This window comes from Prinia subflava, chromosome 9 (assembly GCF_021018805.1).
Source record: "Prinia subflava isolate CZ2003 ecotype Zambia chromosome 9, Cam_Psub_1.2, whole genome shotgun sequence".
Taxonomy (NCBI): domain Eukaryota; kingdom Metazoa; phylum Chordata; class Aves; order Passeriformes; family Cisticolidae; genus Prinia; species Prinia subflava.
In genome coordinates, this window is record NC_086255.1 from 11,782,728 (window position 1) to 11,809,627 (window position 26,900).

Sequence of the window (26,900 nt, forward strand, 5' to 3'; positions counted from 1 at the left end):
GTAGGACAGCTTTCTCCTCTGGCTGCAGTACTGCCTGGAGACTCATCTCCCAGTTCCTCAGCTGGGGGTGAAGATGTTGTGCCTGTCCTGTCCAGCAGCTATCCCTGTGCCCAGCAGCTAAACAGCTTTTCCTGCCACTGCATCCTTATATTTACAGGGTTTAAAGGGAGTGACATTTTGAGCAGAAATACCCAAAGCATGGTTTTGCTGTGGGCTGGAAAAAGCGTCTGTCCCATCTCTGTGCACCCCGGCAGGGCAGAGCAATGCTCGCTCCTCGCGGTGTGCTGGATGGAGGCTGGGAGCTGCTGAGGGTGGCTGAGTGTCCCTCTGCCTGTGTGTGGCCCAGGCTGCAACTGCAGAGCTGGAGAGAGATGGGTTTGTGCTGCCTGGGATGGTCCTGCACGGCTGGGCCGGGAGAGGGTGTTCCTGCAAGTGGGAAGGCAGGAAGCCAAGCGTGGGAAAAGGAGGGAAAAGGAGGATGATTGTAAGAAGAGTAGGAGGGAAGGAAAGGGCAGAGACAATAGTACAGCTTAGCAAAGAGGCAGTGATTGAGGGTGTGAGGATTTGGCACAGTATCTTCCTGAAAACCCTGAAGGTCCACAGGAAGAAGGTAATTTTGTGTTTAATTGAGTGCCGTGCCCTGCCGGGAAGAAATCCATTCTGCACAGGACTCTTGCATCAGTTTTCCTGGTTTGGCCAGAGGGCTGGGGGGTGAGGGCTGGAATAAGGAGGGTGCTCCATGTTTGCCTCTTAGGCATTTTGCAGTGCAATTCAGACATTGTTTGCAAGACTAGGACACAAAATCATTTCCTTCTTTCACTCTTCTCCCCACAAGAAACATGGATTTCTTTAAAGCCTGAAGTCAAAGGTCACTACAGTGAAAGACATTTTTCCAGTGACTTCAGCATTGCATCTTTCTGGGGCTGTGGAAATTTGTTCCCTTTTTTCCAGGAATTGGTTTTACATTGTCAGGATTGTTCTGTAGAGAACAAGTACATTCATTCTTTTATATTTTTATATAGATATAGTCATGCAGTATAATTAAAGATCTATGGGCATTGAATGTTTGTGGAAGGATGTTTATGGTTTGAGGATAGCTCCTTTTTTCAGTTGCTCTTCCATCATCTTGCATTTAAAATGCAAATACAGTTTCCCTGCCTGTGGCAAGGGGGTTGCAATCTTTAAGGTCCCTTCCAACCCACACCATTGTATGATCTGTCAGTGTGTTATGGTGGCAGTTCTGGGATGCTTTGCTCTCTGACGTTGATTTCACCTCAAGTTTTATCCTTTAGTCATGCCTGAAAAACGTAGTTGCACAAATAGGATAGAAACTAGAAGAGTTTGTTTCAGAGTTGTTTTTTTTCACACTTAAAGTACTGTGCCCCTCAAGTCTGGCTTTGTGAATCTGAGGGTCTCTTGGTTTACATGAACTTTTTGTTTCCCTCTACTCAAAATGAGAAGAAAAAAAAATCCCACTATTCTATGGCAAAATCCCAGGAGATTTCCATTATTTGGACTAAGAATGTCCCAGAGCTTTGTCATTGTTCTGGAAGGGCCTGGAGGAGTTCTGCTCATTTTCCCAGGCCCTTGCTTTGCTTTTCCAGCACTGCATCTGGGGGTCATACGTAAGGTTACAAATCAAAGCCGGAAGATTTGCATGCTAATATAAACGACGTGCAAGTGTTGCTGCAGAGCAGGAACCCTGGATGTTGGAAGCCAAAAGGGAGGCTGGGTTGTAGCAACAACGCCTCTGTGCGACCGCCAGGCAGACTGGGCAGGGAGCACTCATGCAAGTGAGGGTCTGTAGCTACAGCAGAACCGTGTCTCTCTCTGTGTCTTGTCAATCTTGATGCACTTGACAGCAGGAAGCAGGTTTTTGTTAGTTCTCATTTGACCAAGCTATTCCTGTATCTCTGGCCCCAGAGCACAAAGATCCCTTTGCCTGAAATACGAGCAGAGCTCTACTCATCCTATTTTGAACATCCCTCAAGTCAATTCCTCTTGTGCCAGAATTAATTCAGCTGCTTCTCTTGTAAGCCTCTTTGATTTGGCAGCATCCTTCTGATACTTTACCAGTCTTGTTTTCAGGTGAGGTTTGATCCAGCACCATGAAGGGAATTAAACTCTTCCTGCTGGCTTCTGTGAGTCTAATGATGCTGTAATGGCAATCAAAATCGGATGCAGGTTGTACCCATTTGGACCGGGATTGGATTTCTTATATAAACATTGTCCTCACCTGAATGATCATCATCACTGATGACAGCAGAGTGATCTCTTACAGCTGAAGATTGCAAGATGTGTTATAAACTAAGGGGTGATTTAAAAAATGGTCATATCTCCCTCAATACTTTCCTGTTAAAACTCGTTTCAGTTGAAGGAGGATGAAGCCAGTTTTGATTCAGTGTTTAAGATTTTTTTCCTTTGTGGAGAAGAAGGACAGGGGAATTAAGTAATTCCATGTTGGAAAGTAATTTTTGAAAAGTGCTTTTTCCCCTTGGTATCTATCCTTTTCCTTGCAGTGATGATGTAGGAGCTGAGAGGTGATTGGCTTGGAGGGACCTCCACTTCTCTTCTCCATCCAGCACTGGCACTGAGGATTCCCACATTAAGCTGCACTCTTTGGGGATGATATGTTTCATTTCAGAACAACTTCAATTGCACATCAATCTCCCAGTTTAGTGAAATCAATGCAATGAATCCTGTATTCAAAATTGGTCAGTGAAACTTGGAGAATTTAATAGTCAGGAGTCTGTTGATCGTTTCTTTTTCCAGTTCTCCCTTCTTGAATGGAGATTCTCTTCTTCCACCAGGACATGCTCATATTTTACGGTTGTCATGAAACACCAACCATCTGCTGAGGGGGACACAGGCATTGAGTTAAAATAGTTTGTAAGTCAGATGGCATCCAGATTTAAGAGGCAGTAAGCTGAAAAACCTTTACCTCCATGTGCAGCTGTGTTATTTTTTTTGCTTGCCTTAGACATCCCCTTTCAGACCTGGGTAGGGTGTTTGAGAAGGCCACGAGGAAGGCAGGTTTCACAGAGAGCCTGTATGTTCTTGTTTCCATTTTACATTTGTCACTCTAAGATTCTAATGCTCTGTAGGCTTAGATGCTCTGTTTTCTAATAACCTGACAACTCTGAAATGACAGAAGCTGAGTCTTGTGGTTATTCTGCTTCACAAATAGTTCCATCTCACATGGAAAGTAAATGCAGGTGGATTGAGACAGACTGAGAACAGAGATGAGTCCACACTGTGCTCTGCACAGATGCTCCCTCTCCCTCACGCACACATGTAAATGTCAAGGGTGGATGTTGTCCACTTCCTCTGTCTCCTCCCCTTGCAGGGAAGGTGCTGATCATCTTCCAGAAGATAGGAAGTGGTAGTGGAGAAGTGACCAGTCTTTACTAGTCCTGTTTATTTTTCTCTTGCCATAATCTGTAGTTGTTGGATAGGCTGAAGTTAAGATAGCCTCGACAGGTCTTTGACATGACCCAGGATATCAGTTAAAAACAAACAAAACCCTGCTAATGCAGCACAGATAACACATGTCTGCAAGAATCAGACACATCATATTCTGCTCACACACTTCCCAAGAATGAAATTAAATGAAGTAATCAAACAAGCCTGGCAAGAGGCTTGGAGGTGGTTTGTAACCAAGCTGCAGGGCTCCCAGCTGTTCCAGTTCTGCAGCTCTCTGGTCAAGTTACTGCCACAAATCATGGGTGCAGGTTCTACTTTTTACCTTTTTATGCCTCTCATGGTCATTTACATGGCGGTGCAGAGAAATACAGCAGGGAGGTTTCCTGCTTTTGGCTTATTGCTCGGATTGCATGGGACAACTTAGCATCTTGTTAGCAGGAAGATGTGGAAAGGCCTGAAGACAGTGTTTAGAAACTCAAGTTGGCAAATGCCAAAAACCTGAGGGGTGAAGTTGAGACTAAGCCATCATTTGAACTCTGGGCTTAAAACCTCTCAGTGCATGAGAAAAATATGGGAGGCTAAGTACTGTCTTATTCTGCCTGTGTAAACACAACGAGCTGGATTCGTCATTCAGACACAACCCTGTTCAGTGTCTGCTCTGTCCCCCTGAAGCTAGGAAACCAGCAAAATCATCCAGCCAGGTGCCTCCATACTCAAATGAGTTCCTCTTCCTGTGTTCCAGGGATGTCTGCTGGCTGGCTTGAGGCGGTTGTTTGCTATTCTCATTTGTTTTTAAGTACTGGGATTTGGCAAAGAGAAACAGATTGCAGCCTGGTTACTGCTCCACCAAGAGGAAGATCTGTGCCCATATAGGTTGCAGTAGTGGTGTGGTTTTCTAAACTAGAATGGACCCAGTTTGAGTCTTGAGAATATGACTAGATTAGGAGCTAGAAATGAGTTTATTTTTTGTGTACTCAGAACAGATTTAGTATGATGTGGCTGAAAAGAGAGGCAGCATTAATCCAACATTAATCTTTTTACACTGTAGTTTAGAGATGAAACAAGATCCACGGAAGAAATCAGTGGAGAAAGGAAAACTCTTGTATCTTCCCTCCCTGCTTTTTTTCTTTCCCCTTACTTGTATGTTTATTTTGACTGTAAATGAGCTTGCAAATTGTGATGGAAACTGGAATTGCTATGTCCTGCTTTAGTTGCCTTTGTGGTGGTTGCTCACAGAACTGGCAAATGCTAGAGCTGTTCAGTTTACTCTCTCCCAGCATACTGTAACTCTGCTTTGCTTCCAAGACTTAGGTACGTGCAACATTTGTCCATGAGACCCTTGGGTCATTTTGGCTTTTTCTCTGTTACATTTTTCCCCATTGGTAATGGAAACACGAGCTGGGTAGAGGGGTGTCCATGAAACCACATCTGGTGCATGAGAAAGCCAGACTCCCCACACCTGCGTGCAGCCCCTCCTCGGGACTGCTCTGAGGCATCCTGCCCTGGCAGCAACCACCCTGCAAGGACCTTTCCTGTCTGGGGCTCCCTGGGTCTCATATTTCTTCCAAGCCTCATCTCTGTTACTCAGCTCAGCCTTCAAAATCCTGGAGTGAGAACAGCTCTGGAGTGGGTTTGAAAATAGCTCTTCCTTGGCCCTGCACCGGCTGAGCTGTGGTGCCTCGGAGACCGCCGTGCTGAAAGGTGACCTCATTGCATGGCACCGGTGGTGGACCTGCCACTGGCCTGGGGATGAGGGTCTGACTTCATCTCTGTGGGAATTTCCCAGGTCTCACAGTGCTTTTTAGGGCCTTTTGGATGCTAGTGAGCTGGGCACGAAGCCCATGCTGTGCTCAGTGAATCCGGAGTCAGATGTGATCCAAGCCAAGAGAAGGCACAGGTGATGTGTGCACGAGAAGGGCTCACGTTCTCTGTGCTTATTCCTGGAGCATTCCACTCTTCCTGTTGCCATTCTGGCTCTTGTATAGGGCAGAAATTGAGGACACTAGGGCCCCTCCTCCTGGGGAAACCCCAGCTAGTGATGCCGGTGTCTTACAGTGTCTGCCACATTAAAGGGTGGAAGAAGATACCTAAAACCGACCAAACCACATCAGGAAGCTGAACAGCTTTGCGGCTTTGGTCTTGTGGGTACCAAAATTACTATCTCTAGGCTGGTATCACTTCAAATCTGGATCTGGGCCAGCACAAATTTGTGCTCATCAGCACGTTTGACATTCAAATGGTTATGCAAACAGTGAGTTGGTGCAGTGGCTGTACTCTGGTAATTTAGGGCACAGATGCATGTTGACTTTGCTGCAGTTTCAGTTGTTTTAATGCAAACTCTGCCAGGTAAATGAAGCAGCTGAAATTGCTTCAAGCCTTGCAGGAGCTGAGTTGGCTTTGCATGGAAGTGGACCAGGGAGCATTCACATCTGCTGAGCTGTGCTGGTGGAAAGCTTCTAGCTCACAGGTGGTGATAGCATCTGAATACAGGGGAGAAGGTGTATCTTTTCCAGCTCCAACCTGATTCATAGGAGGACAAACATCCAACACTTTAATAGGAGTCTTTGAAGAAGACTTTTTCCAGAATAAAAGGGGTACTGTGATGGTATCTGCATACAAAATGCACCATCGTGTTGTCTTTTGCATTCACAGAACTCTCTCAATAGCAGGTATTTACTGTAATTACTTATTAGAGGATAACAACACCCGTCTTACGTGTGCAGGGATATTTCTGGTTTCTCTTTTTCAATCTTCCCTTTGCCAATAGCTCTTGTATTTGTGTGTGTTCTTCTCTTGGTCTCATCCAACAACCAGTTTCAGATATTTGTCTTCCACTCCAGCTCCTCTGGCTGTAGACAAGAAGACACTGGCCTCTAAAAAAAAATTGAAAAATCTGTCACATGGGAATAACCTGAATTTGTTACCTCTGGGGTTTGTGCTGGCTAGAACTGGATATTTTCCATTGAAAACAAGACAGACTATGATAAGGTCGTGCCCAGTGACGTTAGAGTGGATGTGTTTTGTAGTAGGAAGTCATCTCTCCTCATTGCTTGTGTAGGCAGTAAAGGGAGGGCAATGACTTCAGTTTACAGTACATTTTCTGCTCTGTGGTGGGTAATGCAGAAGTTTCCCAGAGCTAGAATTAAACAGCAATAATTAGCAGCTGATTAAATCCCCCTGGCACCCTGCAACTTCTTTCATAAGCCATGAATATCAAGAGTTACTTATCAAGCTCAGTTCCTGATTAATATTCTACAGTCTTTAAAGGCCTGCTTCTTGTTTCTCTTAAGAAGGATTCATTTTAAAATACAATAATAGATCAAAAAAAAGACTGGACTTGGGAAATTAAAACATGAACATTCTTACTGGCTGGAGCACCCAGTGACTGTGCAGTGAGTTATCATTTGTACTTCAATTTTCATTCATGGTTAAGGAGCTTTTGTTAAGGATTTTTAAGGTGAAGCATTTGAATAGCATCTGCGTTTGGAGTCCTTTATGGTTATAAACATGGCAGCTACATAAAGCAGGTCTCTTTGCCTTTAGTAATTAATTAGTGTAGTAATTTGGAATCTCAATTACAGTTCAGTTGTGTGTAGGAAAACACTGCACTTACATGAAAGAGCTTGCTCCAAGACTTTGATTTTATCTTCTTTTGTCAAGATAGAATATGCCAAGGAGTCAGGACTCTCTCGTGGGCAGGACCAGCTGCATGTTGGAGTGGTGGCTCATGTGGCTCAGTTTTGGGAGTTGCTGGATGCCACAGGAAGCCTTCCCTGGGCTCTGCAGGCGGCTGCCAGAGCGGCACTGGCTCTGCTGGGTGTTGGAGCGTGGGATGACTCTCCCTATTTATCCCATATTTCCTGCTGCCTCCTTGTCCCGTTGCATTTGCGTGACCCCGGGCTCCCCCAGGACTGCTTTTCTCCCTCTCTCTGGGGACATTGTTGATCACTTTCACAGAAACCCATTTTAAGATCTGAGGGAAAAAAAAAAAAGTGATGTAAGCTGATGCAATGTTTGCTGCTCTTGAAAAGGTTATGCATCTGACCAAGGCAGTAGAAGCAAATAACTTCCAAACTCAGATCTCTAAGGAAGAGAAATGTGATATCTAAGATTTCTGAAACCTCTAGACCTTGCATTAATAATCTGGCATTTTACAAATCTTTTTCAGCCAAATTCCATTATTTTAAATGGTGGCTTTTGGGAAGCAATTTTATTTGGGCAAACAAGCAAAAAAGATCAATAGTTGTTTTAGGTTTTGCACCTGTCTCCCACCAAGCAGATTTTGAGCCCACTGGTTTCTCACTTCCTATAGAACTGGGTTATGATTAAAGGCTTTTCTTGCTTCTGCTGTAATCTTTCCATGAAATAGAAGTCAGTGTATCTGCATGCTGCCCCATCCATCACTTACTGAGCTTAAGGAGACCTTAGGCTCAAAAAGATTTAATTGCTGTCCTAAATGTGCAGTAAAATCCTGGCTTGACTGAAGTCAGTTGCAGCTTCATTTCCACTTCATTCCCATTCACAGCCTGAATTTCAGATCCAGGGGTGTATCTGCACCATGCAATGGGGTGCAGCTCCTACACCTGTTCCCTGCACCAAAGAAATCCAATCTGCCCAGAATATCCTTGTGCACCCAACTCTGCCCCTTCTTGTGTCATGGAGGTGTTGTGCCACTTTCTGCACCACCAAACTGGAATCTTGAAGCAGGATTGACTTCTTCCTGGATTAGATTTTGATCAAGCAGACTTGTAGGCTGTTAAAAATTTCAGGAACTCACAGTTTTTGTGGGTTCTGAAGAGTAGCACAGAAAAGCTTGGAGTGCCATGAAATTCAAAGTGCCTGGATGTCTGTGGCATATGTGTTTTGTTTCTAGTTTCTGAAGAAAAAGTGTATAATGAAAGAAAAACTATAATCTTTATTTACATGTGCAATATGTTTCTCCTCCTGTCTCATCCCCTTTGTGAGAACTCAGGGCCAGAATTACAGTATCTGAAGTTGCTTTTGGATCCTATTCAGCTCCCATCTGTCAAGATCTGTTTTTAATTGAATGGGTTTTCCATCTGAAAGTAGCTGTTGGATAGAGAATGAGTAGAAATACTTGTGTGTGAATTAGCTCAGAGTGAAGCTACAATTTTTTTTTCCCACAACAAACACATGGAAAAATATTCTTCAGTGTAGTGTGGCCGGCCTGAAAATTGGCAACAGCAGCTTCCTTCCCAGGCTCTGACTCCTCTGCCTTGGCTGCATGGGTAAGATCTTTAAAGGAGACCTGAAATCTTCATGTTACACAGGCTTATCTGCCCTCCATGCAGCAGGACAGTGCTGATGTCCCCTTGTGAATATGGCATGGCAGGGAGGAGGTCGGGTGGTTTGGTTTTCCAGGAGAATTATGAGATGCAGCAGAGTAACCTGAGTTTGCTGAGAGTCAGGCTCTTACCCCTGGGCAGTTTTCCCTTTGCCACCTTGATGGTCTCTGCCCTGGTGGGAAAGCAGATGTGTTTGATTCAGTCATGAGAAAGGCCCCAGATCTCCTTAACAGCCTGTGCTCAGCATCTCCAGTTATTGAATGCCATAAAACTGGGCTGCAGGAGATGGGAGACAGACTGCCTTGGGGACTGAGCGTGCTTGTAACAAGCAGAGAGGAAAGTATGGCTGCAGGATCTCTGTGGTTTCTGGGAGGATACCTCTCCTACTGGGAAAGAAGAAGAAAAAAATATCCATTGGTGGTCCTTGAAAAAATGATGTTAACCCCAACATTCAACACCTCTTCAGGGATTTTCATGCAATATGTTTTATTGGTAAAAGTGCAGAAGCAATTGAATCAGTAGCTTGGAAGATGGTTTGGTATCTTGGGGGAGATGGAGAAGAGGGTGATGCTTATCCATCCCCTGTTGCTGGGGACAGAGAGCTTCACTTCTGCATCCATGGCAAAAGGGAGAGCTGCTGCAGTGCTGTGGCTGAGGGAGGAGGAATGCTTTCCTGTTTCCTCTGCCAGATTGTTATCTCAGTCCATATGTGAAACCTGGAAATTGCTTTAAAGGCCCAGGAGCTGTCCTAGCTGTGATTTTCATTATATTGATGTTGTGTGGTCACCTTTTTCCATCCTGTGTTTGCTGAAGCCTTGTTGCGGATCTGTCATCAAGGCAGCAGGACTAGCATTGGCCTAAGGGCAAGTGTATGAGAAAGCAGACCCTGACCCATTTTTAACTTTTAAAAAAATATTTTGGAGGTACCAGGGTCAAAAGGAAGCATTTTTGTGTTTTGTGTGTGTGTATTTGTATGTATATGTACAAGTTTGTGTGTGTGTGTATGAGCGTGCGTGCAAATCATTTTTTATCTCAGCTTCTGGCAAAACAGTGTTTCTGTAAGAGGATTGTTCAGAGGGTGGACTAGGGTTGGACAAGGGAAATCCTGGGCTTATTCCAGGCTTCTGTTGCCGTTTCCATCAATGCAAGGAAGCAGTGTCGCTCTCACTGTCCGGATTTACATCACCTTCCAATGGGTGCCAAAGGTGCCGAGCGGTCTGATGTGACTCAGCAGGAGCTGTGTGCCATGACAGGGCTCGGTGTGTGTCACACATGTAGGGTGTGAGTGAGCAGCTCTCTTGTATGGCTGTAATTCCACAACACCTGTGGAGCTGCGTTTCCTTTGAATTTCCTGCTGAACCAGAGCCACTCCTTGCCTGGGAAGGGTGACAGCCACATCTTCATATATATACAAAGACAACCCGGAGTGTGGGGTTGGAGATCAGCACCCCATGATGAGCTGCTGCTTCAAGAATAGAATGACTCTCCCAGCTATGCCTGTGGCTGGCCCTGGGACCCTCCAAAGGGGATGGAAGGCAGGGTGTGCTACCACAGACCAGAAAATGTGGTGTCGCTCAATTAGAGCTTCTATCCCAGGGAGAGCACAGCCAGTGGGAGCTGCTGGTGGGGATGTGTGGGAGACCACTGAGTACTCCCCCAAAATTTCTGCTGAAGCCTGCAACGGGCTTTAATTCAGGCTAGTCCTGCTCCCAGGGCTATATTCCTCACTGTGAGTGGGAACAGCCAGTGAGATCTGAAATCAACCTGTGTTGGCTGTTCTGCCTTTGCATGTATCCTGTGCTTTGTGGCCCAGGCTGATTTGTGTTTTCTTTTCCCTGAACAGGTCTATATTATCAATGTAACATGGTCTGACCTGACTTCCCAGATCATCTACCGTAGATACAGCAAGTTCTTTGACCTGCAGGTAAGTCTGTCCTGCCTAACATAAAATATTATTTCTAGTCATGTTTCTAGTCATGTTTCTAGCTGGGTTAATAGTGCCTTTAAATGAGGCTTTGTGCTTGTTTGGTCTGTTACATGTCATGATCTTGAAACTTTTCAGACTGTGCCCTTGTAGGGTATAAGATAAGTGGGTGGTATGCTCACAGTGAGTAACTTGCACTGTAAAGACATTTGAAGCTGACATTTTCATGAATGGTTCCTATTAAAGAGGAGATCTAATTTTAAATACTTCAGATGCACTTAAAACAGAGAGAGTACTACATTTTGGGCCCCCAGAAACGACTTACCCAAGTAACTGGAAACAACAGAGCTTTTGCACACTCCCACAGCAACTCAGTCATGGAGATTGCAGTGGAAACTTTCCAGTCTCTCTTCCTAACCATCTACCCAGCCAGCCAGTGCCCTGGCTCCTGCTGTTTTGTACAGCTCCTTTGCTCTATTCTGAGCCTGTATGTTTAGATTTCATCAAAAGCTTTCTTGCTGGATAGCTGCTGACCAAAGTCTGAAACCAGGAATCAGCTGCTTCATTTCTGGTAGTGCTCCCAGGCGCCTGCATGAGTAGGGGGAGCTTTGGGGCTGGTTTTCTGTTTGGCAATAATCCAGATTCACTGATATTTTTGTATCATTGTAGCTTTGTAGGCAGCAAAATTAATTGCCTGGGGTAAAAATAAAAGCTGTGGTTTGAGAGACTCTTGAACTTGGGGGAAAAGGTTGATTTTTGGACTGGAACTTGTGTTTGGAGCTGGGCTGAGGTTACAATATTGAGTGAGTCCTCATGGTCAGTACTGAGGATGTAGCTGACTGTGCTGTGTCCTGAAAAGTAACACTGAGCCTTTTCGCATGATAAATTAGGGAAAAATGGGTTCTGGTTTGGGGTGTCTTAAAGAGCTCTAGTTTCATCTTTGCTCCTCTTTATTTTTCATTTCTGGTACTTGGACACCTGAAGTCTCTAAGCTGTTTTTTTAGCTGTATCAGTTATTATGGCCTCTTGGCCTTTCGGGTGAAATGTGACGATTCCTACAGCCAGTCCTAATTTCTGTTTGCTGTGTGGCAGGAGGACAAGAGGGGGATGTTCTTAAGCTTCCTCTTGTGCCCATCCCCATTTCTCACTGAGCTGAAGTGCCAGGCTTGCCAATCCCACTGCTGTAAGAGTGTGTCAGCATCTTCTCTGTGTCTGCTCTACCTGCTAAAGATGCACAGCTCTCTAGTCACAAACATTTGTTGTCAGCGTGGAAATTGTGGCCAAAACTGGTTCTTTCTTTTTCTCTCTTCTTTCTCTTTTTGCCCCAGTTCTGTTTTCATGTATATGTTGTTCTGGGTCTCCCGGCCTTTCCTGGTAGGTTTGAAAAGTTCCCATCAAGTGTGGAGTTATCAATGGGGTTAGTGTGTTGGACAGGAAATGATGTCTCAATCAGGGAGTGAGTCCTGAAAGGTCCCATTGATAAGTGCAAGGGGGCCTAGCCAGTGGAAAACTCCTGCCTGCATGACGCTTCTCCCCCCACGAGAAAATACGACAAGAAAGTAACAAAATTCCCTTCTTTAACCCTATTCCCTCCCAGGGATCTCTGTCAGGGCCAACGCTGCATGAGCAGTGACAGCCCTCTACAACAGCCTCTTTAGCTCTTGCAGTGTGGGGTGCAGAGTTACAGAAACTGAGGTCTTCACTTGAGATTTCCACAGTCCTTCCATGTCTGTGTACGATGTCACTGTGTCCATCTGTGCCTCAGTTTCCCAGCTGTGAGATGGGGACAAGGCTCAGGGTGCCATAAGGTGCTTTTAGACTCCCAAAGGTGACAGGTGATTTTTTTATTTATCTCCTCCTATTACTCTTTCTGGATTTGTGATGATGCCTGACCATCTCTTAGGTGAGGCAAAGGAAACTGCTTTGGGTCTTGAATAGAAGTTTGCATTTCCAGCTCTAATGAAGCCTGCAAAGAGAGTTGGAAAGCAAATGAAGGCTAAGGGGGACTTTGGGTAACCCTTGCATTTTGGGAAACCTATGGCTTGACATGCAGAGATTCTTGCTCAAAGAGAAATTAGCTCCAGATATTGGGATGACTTGTGCTTTCCAGATTTTTGCTGGAAGCCTGAACTTCTAACCTGGCACTGGTTGTAAGCGGGGTTTGCAGTCTGACACCATCCATGGTAAGGTGGTCTTAGCATAATCAATCTACTTTGATAATGCCCCTGCTTATCCCCATGTGGCACTTCTAGAAGAAAACCAAGCAAATTCTCAGGGAGTAATGCTCAGCCAGCTCATGGGCACCACTCATGTCCAAAACAGCTGGAGTCCAGAGGTCTCTGCCAGCTCCACTCACCCTGCTGTGTCGACGACAGAGCTGCACTTCAGGGCTTCCGAAGCCTGCACGTGTCTCATTTGCTCTTGACTGGAAGTGGAGGAACAAGGGCTGACTTGTAATGACTTAATCAGGCTGCAGTGGCTGGCATTGACAGTGACACTGGATACGGCCCATGGGGAAACCCGGGGGGCTGCCCAGGAGCAAGGACGGAGGAATGAGATAATTAATTTCACTACTCCGTTTTCATGTTTCTTTAAAAAAGAGCCCACCCTTCCCCAAACGGCTGTCTCTGTGGGAAGTGGCTCAGTGGTTTGGAGAGCTGTAGCATTAGTAGAAACTGCATTTTTTAAAATACTTCTTTTCAAATTCTATTAGGCAATGCAGGCGGTAAGAGGCTGCTCTGTCCCAATGATTCAAATCTGAGGAGAGTTTGCCTGTGCTATTTCAGCACTGCATATGCTTGAAATGGGAGTCAGGTTGTTTTTAAGTTTAGTAATAGGGCAGTAAGGCTGGTCATAGCATAGGATTTGTTTGCCCCACAAAGGTGGAAGTACAGCAAACAGAACCCAAAGCAGCAAGCCAAGTGTCAGCCCTGTGCTGCTTCAGTGAGGGCTGGATATCTGTAAACACGGATTTTAAATGAGATTATGCATTGCTGCATCATTTAATCGTGCAACCAAGTCACATCTGCTCCTGAGCAAGGGTCAAATGATGGCAGCAGAATACATGTGGGTGCCAGTGTTTCAGTAAATAGGATTGAAAAGATTGAATTAACTCTGCATAGATGAAAGCATTACTATAAATTGCTTGTCAAATCCAATCATCTGTTGTTTTTCACCCTGGGGAGACATTTGCACCTGAGCACCATGTGGAGTCAAAGCTACCTCCTAATGTAATATTTTGAATGTTGTTTTCTTGCACTTGCCTGCAGTGCAGAACAGAGGAGTGTGAGGAGAGTGATGTTGTGAACCCCTGTCAGTAGTGCTGACCCTTGTGACAGGCTGGTGGCTCACTGGGCCATGTTCCCTGGATGCTGTTTGAGGTCTTCTGTCATCATCAATGGATTTGGTGGTGGTGGTTGCAGAATCCTGTCCTGAGGTGATAGTTCAGTAATGCTGCTGCTGTCCCCAAAGGAGCTGAGAAAGGACACTCCTTTACTGGAATAGCAGGGAAAACTCCTGGCATTTCCACTGTGCAGTAAAAGACATCTACAGATGTAAGGCCCATGTTTTTCTTGCTGGAAGGTGCTTTTGGAGGCTGTTAGCAGAATGGGGATTTGCAGTTGTGTATGTGCATAAATAATTGCCCAAAGCATAAGGTGGAGAACTGTGGAGAAGCAGACAGCTCTCATCCTCCCAGTGGCCATGCTGGGCTGGAAAACAACCACAAAGTTTGCAGCTGGCAAGTATGAAGGATGTGTCTTTCCCCTCTCCTTATTTCACCCTTGCATTACTCAGCTGCCCAGAACCACCCTGGGCTTTTTACAGATATTTTGACCCCAGCTGGGCTGGCCCCACTGCTAAGAAACCCCCTCCCCAGCAAAGTGAGCAGGGAAAATGGGGCCAGGGATCCGTGCCTGATCTCTCAACTTCAATCACCAGTGGTCATCTGCTGCATTTTATCCAGTGACTCCAGGTGTTCTCCTCTGATTCCATGCCTGTACTACTCCGTGCCTGCAGCCAGAGCATAAACAGGACAGCAAGCACCTCAGCAGAGGGACCAGGCCCTGTGCTTCGTGAGCATGGCTGGCTCTCTGTGTGCAGAGCTGGGGGAGGATCCCTCCTCACAACAGGCGTGATGCAGCTCTCTCCAAGGCCAAACACAGCAGCTGGACTGAGCAGCATGCCACGATCCCACACGGTGTGTTTGGCTGTGCAGGAGGAGAGCAGCATCCCTCCGGAGCCACGGCGGGAATGTCAGGGGGCAGATCTCAGTCTCTCCACACAATGGCACACACAGGCGGTTCGGCTGCAAGGAGATGCCTGAGATGTCACAATATTGAAAAGGCAAATAAGCAAGGCTCTGTTCAAGCACTGGCTCTGTGTATCAGCAAAATACTGTCTGCCCAATGTGGTTTGCTGATCTAAGCAGGTTTTCTTGAAGTGGCACAGAAAGAGGAACTCACTAGCAGCCAATTAGAACATTAAAAATGTAAAGAATATCAGGAATTTTGTCAGGAAGAGGAAAGGCATGTAAGTTGTTTTCATCCTGATGGTAAAACATTAAGACCTCCATTTGATATTGCTAGGGTCATCTTGATTATTTATAGTGCTATAATGGAGTAACGGAGCCTTGAAGATGACATGAAACAAAAATGGTAGTATAAAAACTAGTAATTGCAATCTGTGTCTCTGCTTTTCTTGCTCAGACTGGAGTTCATGTGAGCGCTGCTGCTATCGATCGTTCTCCTGTTACACTATTTCATAACAACATCCCCTTCTCCATTATCCCAAGCTGTATCCAATAGGGTAATGTCCACTCTCATTCCCAGTTTGATTGTAACTGTGCCACGTGTGTGACCCTGGGATTTCACTGGGTCACTATGATTTGAATCAGGACCTGGTGGCTTTGGCATGCAGGCTTTCTGGGGCAGAGCAAAGAGGGAATCCTGTGATTCTGATGGAATTGTGTATATTCATTCCAGTAGTTAATTGCCCAAGTGGAGACGTGCAGCCCTGATTCTGGTGATCCAGCGCAGTCTAACTCAGTAATGATTGTTTTTGTATGGCCTCTGGTATTTCATGTTGTTTGTGCTTTTAGCTCTGGAGGAGCGGTGAATGGACAAGTTCAAGCATGCACTTAGTTTAGCAGTGGTGAAGAGTCTAGGTAAGAATGCAATGGGGCAAGTGTCCTCCTGTGTTTGAAAATGCTGACTGCTAACCCTCAACCCACCAGGCCTCTTTAACAGGATGAGCAGTCACCCTATGGTCTTCCCAGCCATGCAGAGCAGCAGTGTCACCGTGCAATGGGTGACCCTCTCTCCTGTGGGTGCCACCCTGTGCAGAGCTCCTGGCTGGCACTGTGGGGAGGGGAGGAGGGCAGCTGCTGTGGCTCTGCACGAGATGCAGCTTGCCCCTCTCGCAGTGTGGGAGGTTTGTGTTGAAAGGATTCCCAGCCTCTGACGAGCTCAGTGGGTGTTTCTGTTGGGCTGCGTGTGTGCAGCTGAGGGTGCCTAAGGAAACGGGCTGGAAAGCTGGAGGAGAAGGTGGGGTTGGATGGGGCAGGGGTGGAACAGCATGGCAGATGTTGCTGCATCAGGCTGTGGTGCAAGTGCACAGTGAAACTGTTGTTTCTTCTGCTGGGCTCTGCATGTGCCTCCCTCTCCTCTGGGCTCTGCTGGCCTTGGCTGGCACGGTCTGGATTGAAGGATCAGGGGATGCTCCGTTCCCCTTCCCTTGGTGTGGGGTGCTGGGCTTCAGCATCCTGGCCCTGCTGTGGGTGTTGAGAGCTGCTGTGAAATCCTTTTCCAGACCAGGAGCCTGGCTCTATATCTGATCCATCAAGTTTAGACCCATTGTTTGGCTTCAGGGACATCCCTGATAATCTTGGAAATGTGGGAATAGAGTTACTGCAACAGCTGTAAGGTTTCATTTATAAACAGCTTCCTTAAGAGCATTATTGAAACTGAAACAAGACTGGGAAAATTCAGAGGAAATCTGAACATGAGTCTGTCAACACGTCTGTTCCCAAAGGTCAGTGCTGGCTCCTTGGGGAGAAATGGCACATCCTTTCTTCTGAGTAAACACAGGCCAGTTGTTTGCTGCTGTTATCCCAGACAGTGCATGGAGAGGCTTGCAGTGCAAGGTTTGCAGGGGATGCAGAAAACCATTTTTCCAGGAGGAGCCCTGCACCATCTGTGAGGGCTGACTGTGCCTCTTGTGTTTTGGTAGCTGTGCTGAAGCTCCTGGTGCAGCCATGCTTGCAAGACTTTGCTTTCAGTAGGAGAGACCTCTCAATGCCTGCTCCCAGAAAAATAGCCCAGCAGCAAGCTTGTAACAGGCCTTCCCAGAGGAACTGAGATGCCCCTGAGAAAAAAGTAATAGCTGACATGGTTAGTGAGCTGAGAATGGTTGTCTCCACTGACTTAGATCTGTCTAAATACTATTTAACCCTCAGTGCCTTAGGATACCAGCTGACTTGGGGCATTATCTTTGTGTTCAATGAATAAATGGAATTGTTTATAATTCTAGTTTCCATCATTATTTAAATGTTTGCTTGGGAAAACAACCTATTCAGCTTCCAGCATTTGTTTTTAAAGAGACTTTACAGTCAGACAAAGATGAGGGCCATGATGAGGAAAAGGCAAAGTGCCTGCCAACCTACAATAGAGGTGCATTGAATGACCATGTCAAAGAACCTGCAGCTGAGAAGGTGACCCAGCCTATGGGAACCCTCCCTTTTGTATTTCTTCAGTTGGATTCTCTTGGAGCATAAAGCTGACAATTGAATATCGCCCCTAATCTGCAGCATGGGAATCTCCTGCAGGGAAATATTTGCTGCTCAGCACCAATCCACCTCTCTGGCCAGGACATGGGTGACCTTAGGAAGTGAGGTGGTGGCTTAGCCAACTCCTCAGGGTGTGACAGCAGCAAGGCAAGAAGAGGTGATACCCATGCCACTCTTTCTGGGAGGTCTGGGCTCTATATGTAGTTAGGCAAATGAGTTTTGTTTGTTTGGGTTTCTTTAAGAAATACTGGGAGCATCACAAAAAGGTTGTTGACTTCTTAGCTGTGACCTTTTAACTGTACATGGTCTGCCTCTAGCAGGCACAGAAAACAGTGAAATTGGTCAAAAGGGTTATTTTCTGGAATTACTCCCTTGCTTTCTAGAGTTTTGGTTTGTGTAAGTTGTTCTTACCATCAGTATCTACATCCTCCACTTATCACTGGCTTGGGGGCTGTGAGGATGTTGGAGGACCTGTGCTGTGGGAAGGGCTCTCCTGGATACAGCCACAGAGAGGAAAAGCAACAAGTTCTTCCTAATGAACTGAACTGACTTATATCAGCTCTGGAAGACTCAGACCTGTTTTCATAGCTCTTGGTTGCTTTACATGTTAAAAATCCAGTGTATCAGGAGTATGAGTCCCTGAAAGGTTGTGGTGCTAATGGAAATCTGAAATTTACATTTTAGGCATTTCATGCCTGAAATTGCCAAAAATTCTGAATCATGGTGGAAAGCTTTGGTATGAGGCCCAGACGTGCTGATTTTGTGCCTGGACAGTGTCTCATACAAGGGATTATGCAGAATCATGATAAAAACTTGGCTGAAAGCCTTTCGTTATCAGAGTGTTTAAAGGCTCAGTGTATACCTCCTGTGTTATCCCTCCTCCATCTCCATTTATTTTGGTGTTGGAAGCTCTCCTCATAGATCTCCACAGCAGGACTTCAAGCTCAGCCTTGGGAGCAGCCTGCTTGTTTGTTACCCTTGTTCCAGGTTTTGTTTGCTGGAACAATAAAACACAGGAGAGTGGTTTGGCTGTGGAACCAGCCAAAGCTACAGCTCTGGGGCTGCTGGCCTCACACAGGCAGCAAATTCTCCAAGTGCCACTTTATTAGCATATTTCTAATATGCTTACCAGAGATCAAGATCAGCCTTTTCACTTCTTTTTTCTGGAACATCTAGGCAAAAATGAAATTCCTTGGTGGGATTTTTCCATGGCTATTTTTCTCCCAAAGCACCCGAGCCCCAAAAATTCGGGCATGACAATTCCACCCCTTCCACTACGTTGTCGCTCTGCCTTAATGGTCCTCAGCTTTCAATTATTTATACTGCCGGAAAATTGCACAGAGTTCACACCCCCAGCCCTGAAACACAATTCCCCTTTTGTGCAGGGAACACAATCCTTCACTTTCATTAAGTGTGCGGGGAGCAAGATGAGAAGTGCCTGTTGTGTTCGCATCCCTTGGCTCGCGATGAGAGGAGCTGCTTGTTTTCGCAAACGTCCTAAATAGCCCTGCAAGGGTTACGGGGAGTTTATTTACATTATTGCATTTAAGTGCAAATAGAAAATTGCCCAGGCGTGATGGAAGGTTTGTGCAGGGCTCTGTCAGGGCTCTTTTCCATGTCACCTCACCCCTGCCGGCTTTCTGCTCTGACAGGCTCAGATGTGGGAAGGCCCTATCTGGAAGGAGCAGTAGCTCTTGGTCCTGTCACACCATGGTTTGCTTACAGGACACAGAAAAACATCAACTGGCATCTCTTCCACTGTGGACTGTGTACAGCCCTGCCTGCCATAGGGAAGGCTCCTGATCAGGCTCACCCCAGCCTGATTTTTGAGCACTGGGTGCTATTTACTTCTTCCCCACAGCATCTGAATGACTGATCTTTCCATCATCAGCGTATGGAGCGTGAAGTCGGGAGTTTGTTTACCCGCGCTCCCTTCCCACTTGCCTTGAGTCACAGCATGGTTCTCCTTTTCTGCACCCAGAGCAGTTTCATGTCTCATGCAAATGCAAGTATTCACACGGCAGAACTGCCTTTTGCAATTTCCACTTCCCTTCCTTTGGGGGAAGCACTGAAGTGGAGCAGTCAGGGCACTGAAACCCACAGAGCTGACCACACACATGGTGAAGTCACGCAAAAAGCAGGAATGGTGATGCTCTGGGGGAAGCACAGCTTTGTGCATGCTCCTTCCTTGGTGCCCTGCTTGAACAGCATTCAGCCAAGCTGAGGGCTCTGCTCTCCACCTTTTGCTTTTCCATTTAAAAGGAGAATTCTGGTCTGTGATGATCTGTGCAGGAAGGGAAGGACTTGAATTCTTAGCAGCACATCAGATCCTTTGGCACTGGCCTGGCTGGCAGCCTGCTGAGTCCACACCTGCCATTGAGCATTAACCTACACAAGCGGCCATAACTAAAGATTTTTTAAGCTATCCCACCTGGGACTCTCTGAGGGTGCAAAGGCAGCAGAGCAGGGAGCTGCAGTCCAGTGAGCAGGTTTGCACTTCAACAAGTTGCTGACAAGTTCTTGATGGCAGGAGCTGTGAACGAGCTCACAAAGGACTAAGAAGAGAATCGGAAAAGCATCACAGTGTGTTTAGGATAATTTCTGTAATTCTGCAGTACGAGCAGATCTCTCTATTAAAGCCATTCTTGGGGCATCAGTGTCGATGCAAGGGTGCCTCTGATTCACCAGGTCAGTCAAGAGCAGATCCCAATCGATTTTGTGGTGCTTTTGCAAACAGAGGTAACATCAGAGCCATGTGTCTGGGTCTTGATGCATTTGTTTTTTAAAGGATGTGTTAAGAAAACCAGTGAGACTTGCTGAGCTGCTCCCTTCAGCCAGGTGTTTTGAGAGAAGTGAAGGATAAACCACGAAAACACTGTGAAAAAGAGGGGAAAATGCCGAATGGAAAGAAATCAGAAAGCAAATCAGGAAAGGACTAAGTCAAATGATAATGGAAAGAATATTTCAAAGGGCTAGGTTGAGTTTAATGATCAAAGTTCTATCTTAGAAGGGAATACACCTTATCCACCTGGACCAAAAAACTATTTCACAGACTTTTCCCTTTATCTGGCTAATCTCTGGCTTTTGACAGTGCAGTGAGTCGGAATGTTGTGGCCTCTCTGTCATCTGGGAATGTTTGATATCCAAGTCCAGTTTTTTCCTGGTCACTACAGTGATGTGCTGCTGCTTGAACAGAACTGGCATGTGCCTTCCTGGTGAAGAAAGTACATTGTGGGATGGCACATGACGAACACCTGCATCCTTGTGACAAGTCCAGGTTGTCTGGTAGTGTTCTGGTGTGTTGGTAACTGTTGGTGCAGCTTTGCAAAGGCCACTGATGTCTTGTGCAACACTCGTTGTGTTACCATGCTGAGGGTTAAAGGATGCTGGTTGCTTGCACATAAGGGTAGGATTTGGCATTTGGTGCTTCAGGAGGTGGCTGAGATTCATTTGTGTTGGATTCTGGGAATAAGGTAGATGGAGCAAGTGATGTCCTCCGTGAAGGTGGTCCCTGGCTATCCTTATGCAAAGGGGAACGTTTGCAAAAGGTGCTTCCAAGGTAGACAGGAGTTATACAAAGTTTCATGTTGGTTCTGGGTGTGGGAGAGCCCTGGATTATCCAGCTGAGCAGGGGTGTGCTGTGAGCTGCAGGAGCACTAGGGCTGTCAGTTCCTGCCTGCTGTTGTTAGGAAACCTCATGCTGAATCCTGTTCCACTCTTAGGTCAAAATATATTTCATCACCTTAATGTGGAAATGTTTTTTTGTGTAATAGGAGCTTGGAGTCTGTGGTGTGGAAGAAGGAGGGGAGAACTTCTGGTGTGGCAGGAAGGTTATCTGGAAATATCCACCCATAAAATGGGGGCTATAATCAGCCCTCCTGGAGAAAGTTTATTCATTAATGTTTGTAAAATGCTTTGAAGTCTTTGGCTTGGAGTGTTTTTAACAAGCCAAATGTTAGCTGTATTACACTAGCTAAGCCAGACCGTAATGACCACGTTCCCTCTCCTCTCCCTGAGCCCCCAGCCATTTCTGACAGGGTTTGGTGAAGAAGTGAAACATCAGCAGAGTGACCAAACAGAAGTGAAGTGCTCAGCAGAAATATAAATAGTGCTTTTCATTCTTGGGATTATGTCCTGGTCCCATGGAGTCTTGTGGTTAGAAAGGGAATTTGTAGAAGGGATGAGGAATTTATTTCTAAGCTTGTGTTGTGTTATCCCAGTTGGTATCCCTGGTTTAGGGGGTCTCTGAGTTAGGCTGCACTGGTGGCCTTTGGGTGATTACATTATCCTGTCTTGTCTCCATGGGAAGTCACCTGGGTGAGACTGGCACGCTGGGATGGGAGGGAGATGTGGCTGTTGATGGAGTGCAGGGTGAGCAGGGCAGAGATTTCACTGGGGCAAAACAAGGAGGCCCCAGAGCAGATGCAGGGAGATGCAGCGCTGGGCTGCTCAGCTCTGGCTGCCCCTAAACGCCCCTTGCTCCAACCTGTCCATTTCTTACCAGCACTGTGTCTGCCCTGTCAATAACAGAATAGCATTTGCCTTTCATTTTGCTTAATATCTAGTCTTAGGAGGTGAAACTTGGTGATGGCGTTGGTGGCAGCAAGGGTCATTTTTCATGTGAACAAACTAGGGGTGATTCAGTCCATGCTGTGTCCCCAGAGTACCTTGTGGATGAGATTGCAGCACAGAGGCAGCAGGTAAATGGATGTGCCAGGAGTCATGGGGTAAGGATACATCTCAAAGAGTAAGTTACTCTTACAAAATTGTTCTCTGGGCTTGCAGGCATTTGCTCTGGGTGGCAACTAGGAACATCTCATTAGCATGACGTGGTGTGTCCTGTGTTCAGACACAACCTGTAGCTCTCCTGGCCACTCTGACACTGGCTTGTGATGTATCCATTCCCTAGCCTCACCCAGGGCTAGGCTGGGGTGGCTTCCTGCCTCAGGGACTGCATTGCTAATCTTTGCTTGAAGATTTGAGGTGCCCAGACATGCCTTGGTATGAGGGAGGCTGCTCTGTGTTGTTATGATGGTTCTCAGCTGGGTGAGGAAGGAGATGTCTCCAGCCCAGAGGCAGAGCACACTCTCGTGTGCACCCTGTAGCAAGGATGCTGGGAAGCTGCCTTGGCAAAACAGAGGCACCAGCAGCTGGCTCGGAGACCTGATGTCTGCAGTGATCCGTCGTCCTTCGAAAGCACCCTCTGATCCTGGAGCTCACAGCCAAAAACTGACCCAGCCCCCGCCTCTAATCTCATCTTTCCTCCCAGAGTCCAGTCCCTGGAAAGATGCAGCTCTCCAAGAAGACATTCCAGCAGGGTTTAATCACTGCACCCGCTCCAGCCCTGCTGCCTTGTGGTCTAAGCACCTGCTGCTTTGTTTAATTAGCAACAAATGGGAGCGTGGGTCGGGGGAAGAGAGAGCAGCACCCTGGTGAAGCATTTGCTGCCGTGTAATGTATTTTATTTTGGGTCCGGAATGGAGGCCATGAGGAACATTTTCCAGAGGGCTCCATAAACCACCTCTGTTCACAGGGTGATTATTTGAGGAGGGAGGGGAGTGTGGATTTAAATTGGTGCCGCTAATTTCTGCTAACAACCACATTATTTTTAATTCATACTCCAGACTCCCTCCACCCATGGCTTGATTTTGGGAGCTGTGAATTTTCCACATCATTACAAAGTCCCTCTATAAAAGAGAGCCCTTTAAATATATTTTAAAAATTTGATTTCAAATACATCAGGCTCTCAAATAAGTGGATATTCAGAATGGAAAACTAACTCTTTCCTTCCCTCATGGTGGCCTGCTCATTTATTTGTATTTCAGTAGCACATACCAGCTCTGAGCAGAGCTATGTCTGTCTGGTGTTAGGGGCTAGAAAAGGCATAAGAAGCTGCAAGTTGAAAGCCTTTGTTCACTGAGATCAGTTAAGCTTGGGAGCTCTCTCTTGAAATCAGCATGTTATGTTGCCGGCAGTATTTTACTGTAAGGAAGGGAGATGGGGACAACTGGGAAGTCATATTTCAAGATTGAACCAACTGTGCTGAACAGTGGCTGTGTCCTGCCTTTGGGAGATCAGCAGCTACAGCTCTGTGCAGGGAGGATTACAGTCACAGCTTCCATGTGCTCCAGCCCACCAGCATTGGGGCTCTTTTTCTCCTTGGGGGTGGCAAGTTTAACAATAATCTCTCGTATTTCTACTGGTGCAAACTGTAGTTCTTAGTCTAAGGACACAAAATATATATTTGCTTTTGTCTGAGTTTCTTCAGGCAATGAAAGCACCATAAGAGCTGTAACATACTGTTGTTTTTCCCTGACCTGACTAAAGCAGGAGAGCTGGGTTTTAGAGATTTGTCCTTTGAATTCCGTGTTCTGCAAGAGTTTATCTCCCATTGATTTCAGAGGATAATCTTATGTTAACAAGGCTGCCACGTATCCAGGTGCAATGGTGAATGTGGTCATGTTGAGAACTCAGACTGATCATTTTGTTCTTATGTGGAGTTTTAAATTCAGTCCTGGGTATTGGGTTCTGCTCCAAGGACAGTAAAAGTTCACAGAAAATTCTCATCTTCTGAGATTGTCATAATCTTGAAATAGAGTAATCCTTGCTGTATGTCCGTGCTACGGGCCTTCATTATTAGAACAGAATATTCCAGTTGGAAGGGACATAAAATAACCATGTAGTCCAGCTGCCTGGGTGCTTCTGGACTGACCAAAAGTTAAAGCAAGTTAAGGGCATTGTCTAAATGCTTCTTAACTCTTGAGAGGCTTAGGGCATCAACCATTCCTCTAGGTAGCCAGTTCCAGTGTTGGACCACCCTCTCAGTAAAGAATAAGCCAGTTTATAGGTTTTCATTAACTACATAATCATTATATGCTCACTGCTGTCAGTAGGGCACCATAATGGCTCCTGGAGACTTCCCAGCTGGGGAGGCAAGTGTAAGAGAGGTTTTTCCTGGGAAGGGAATTCAGTTGTGCCTGAAAATTCAGTGGCATCCTGAAAAAAACCCTCACCTTTGCATGAATGTCGAGGCATGGAAAAGTGGCTTCTGCATCCTAGAAATCATGGACTTTGCGGAAATTGGGGGTTTTTTCCTGCTTTTTGGAGTAGTTACATTGATTTTATTATGTGCTTGCAGGCACACAGGGCACCTGCATGTGTCCCAGAATTGTCAGACTCCTGCAAGTCAGCATTACACTCAGAATCAACCCCATCACTCCCCAGCACTCTTTCCTCCTCATCTCAGTTTTTCTTTCTTTCTCTCTGTTCCTGTCTGATGATAGAAATAGGTTCTATCTGCATGGATCAAATATGGAAGCAATACCTCGAGGGACTCATTCAGAGTCAGGATATGAAGTCTGGAGTTCTTTTTCTACCTCTGACATTTGAGAGATGCTTTTAAGTGGATGAGATAGTATTACAGTGTCAGCCCATCTGTCAGCCGAATTGGTGTTTGAATCTTATTCCTTTGCTTAGTTTTATCAGAAAGGCAATTGAAGTTGTCTTGCAGTTTACCTTGTTGCATGTCTCAGTATGGTTAGGAAGGGAAATCTGGTTTTGTTTTCAAGTCTCTGTTGTATTTGCAGTGTTTAATGCTGTTCAGTCCCTCGTTCAGGCAAGGGGATCGCCGGCCCAAGCAGCTCTTACAGTTTCTCTTGTAATGGAGAACAGCCCCTTTGCTTCTCCCTTCCCCTGCTGGCGCTTGCTTTCGAAACATGAGCATCTTCCTCTGGCTTCAAATCCTTCTCCAGGTTGATACTGATCTGCAGGGTTCAAAGCAGGGGTGGGATTTCAAAGCCTCCTTGACCATATTGAATCTGCAGTGTGATGCTCAGGCCACGCTGAAAGCCTGAGCTTTGAGGCACATTTAATCCCATCTCTGCACCTGTTAGGGTGGAAAAAAAAATTTCTGAGTTTTGTTTCTGTTGTTCCTCAGCCACTCTCAGGTTTTTCTTTGTTCTTGGCCAGCACAGTGTTCTCCAGCATCTGACCTCATGCAGAGACGTGCACCAGTCCCAGATGAAGGGCTAGAAACAATTGTCTGCACCTGGCTCAGCAAAATAGTTATTTGTGTGTATATGTGTCTGGTAGTGTAATTTATTTGGTCAGTCTCTTGATCCAAAGGAAGCCCTAATTAAGCAAGATAATTCTGCATCTGAGTTGCTGGCAAAGAGTGTTCTCTGTGCTGGCCATGGGAGTGTAGTTGCTGCCCTCCCATGCCTTTTCTGCCCATGTTTGATGACAAAGGCAGGCTGGCAGTAGCTGTGCTTTGATGAGGCTGGTGTCTTGCTTTCTGACAGAAAACGGGCCATTCTGTGCTCTGGTCTTTTTCTTGCTCTCAGGAGGGTGCATACGTGAAACTCAACTTTTGAAGTTGCTTGTGCCTAGTAGAAAGCAGTTGATGTGTCATTCCTCTTCCCACCTCCTCCTCACTTCACTTCTTTCTTGGTATCTTGTTCTTTTATTTCTTTTAATTGGATTTCTAGTGCTGGGTTCTGCAGATGGCAGTTCTCTGGACCCAATTTCTTCCAGTCATAATGCTGAGGTGCTAAAGATAGATAACCCTATGGGGACACAAGGATCATGTGGGCTTTCAAAACCAGCAGCCAGGTCTCATAGGGCAGTGCCATCAGACAGCTTGACTGCTGCTCATAAGGGAATTACAGGGCCTGGATATGGCTTGAATCTCTTTGATGCAAGTTAGTGTCTTCCTGGATTCTTTCTGTGACAAAATATTGTCATGTATTTCAGGAGGAGTCTGTGAAATGTTAATTTCCTACCTGAGCCAGGGGCTAGGGCAGAAGAGAACTGTGTGCTACCTGCAGCTTGCTGTCTAGACTCGGAATTTCAACACATTTTTGAGGATTTTTCCACAATCTGGACATCTTTCTGATGTTCCTTTATTGTGGCTTTGTGTGATGGAGAGGAGGAGAGAACAGACAAGTGCAAATCCACAGGGAGGATGAGAAATAGCCCTGGATGTCTGCACAGTGCCCAGCAGGGCACGAGTGACTGTTGTGCTTGTTTGCCCCGCCTGTCTGCCCCATCCAGCTTCCAAAGCTGGTCACAAGATGTGGAAAGGCATAGAAATCTGCATCATCGCTGCTGGGTGACCTGGATGGACACCAGCCTGCCCATCAAAGTAGTTTGTTGGTCACCTTCTTCCCCTCAGAAATATTTGGGAAGGGCCTGCTGGATGTGATGAGTTGTGGTTACAATTTCCTGCAGCTTGCTTTCTCCAGCACCCTTTCCTTGAATCACCCAAGCATACCTTGCATCAGTGACACGCAGTGGGTACCCTTCAGCTGGCCACCAGGGTTTGCATGTGTGGCCAGGCAGGCTGGAGAACACTTGTGGTTTTGTTTTATGACTGAGTACATGCCTGGTTAAATACAAACTGTTCCTGGTGCTGCACTGCTCCTTGTGTTACTGGAAGAGTATCTACCAGAGGAGAGCAGGCATA

The 26,900-nt window shown here is 46.1% G+C and overlaps 1 protein-coding gene across 3 annotated transcripts in view; it reads left to right on the plus strand.

Annotated features, from left to right (window-relative positions):
• Positions 1–26,900, plus strand: part of SH3PXD2A (SH3 and PX domains 2A) — a 259,186-nt gene that overhangs the window by 44,039 nt on the left and 188,247 nt on the right. For all 3 annotated transcript variants that reach the window (XM_063405375.1, XM_063405374.1, XM_063405373.1), the window contains exon 2: positions 10,573–10,653. In XM_063405375.1, coding sequence (XP_063261445.1) covers positions 10,573–10,653 — 81 coding nt within the window. The remainder of the gene's footprint in view (positions 1–10,572; positions 10,654–26,900) is intronic.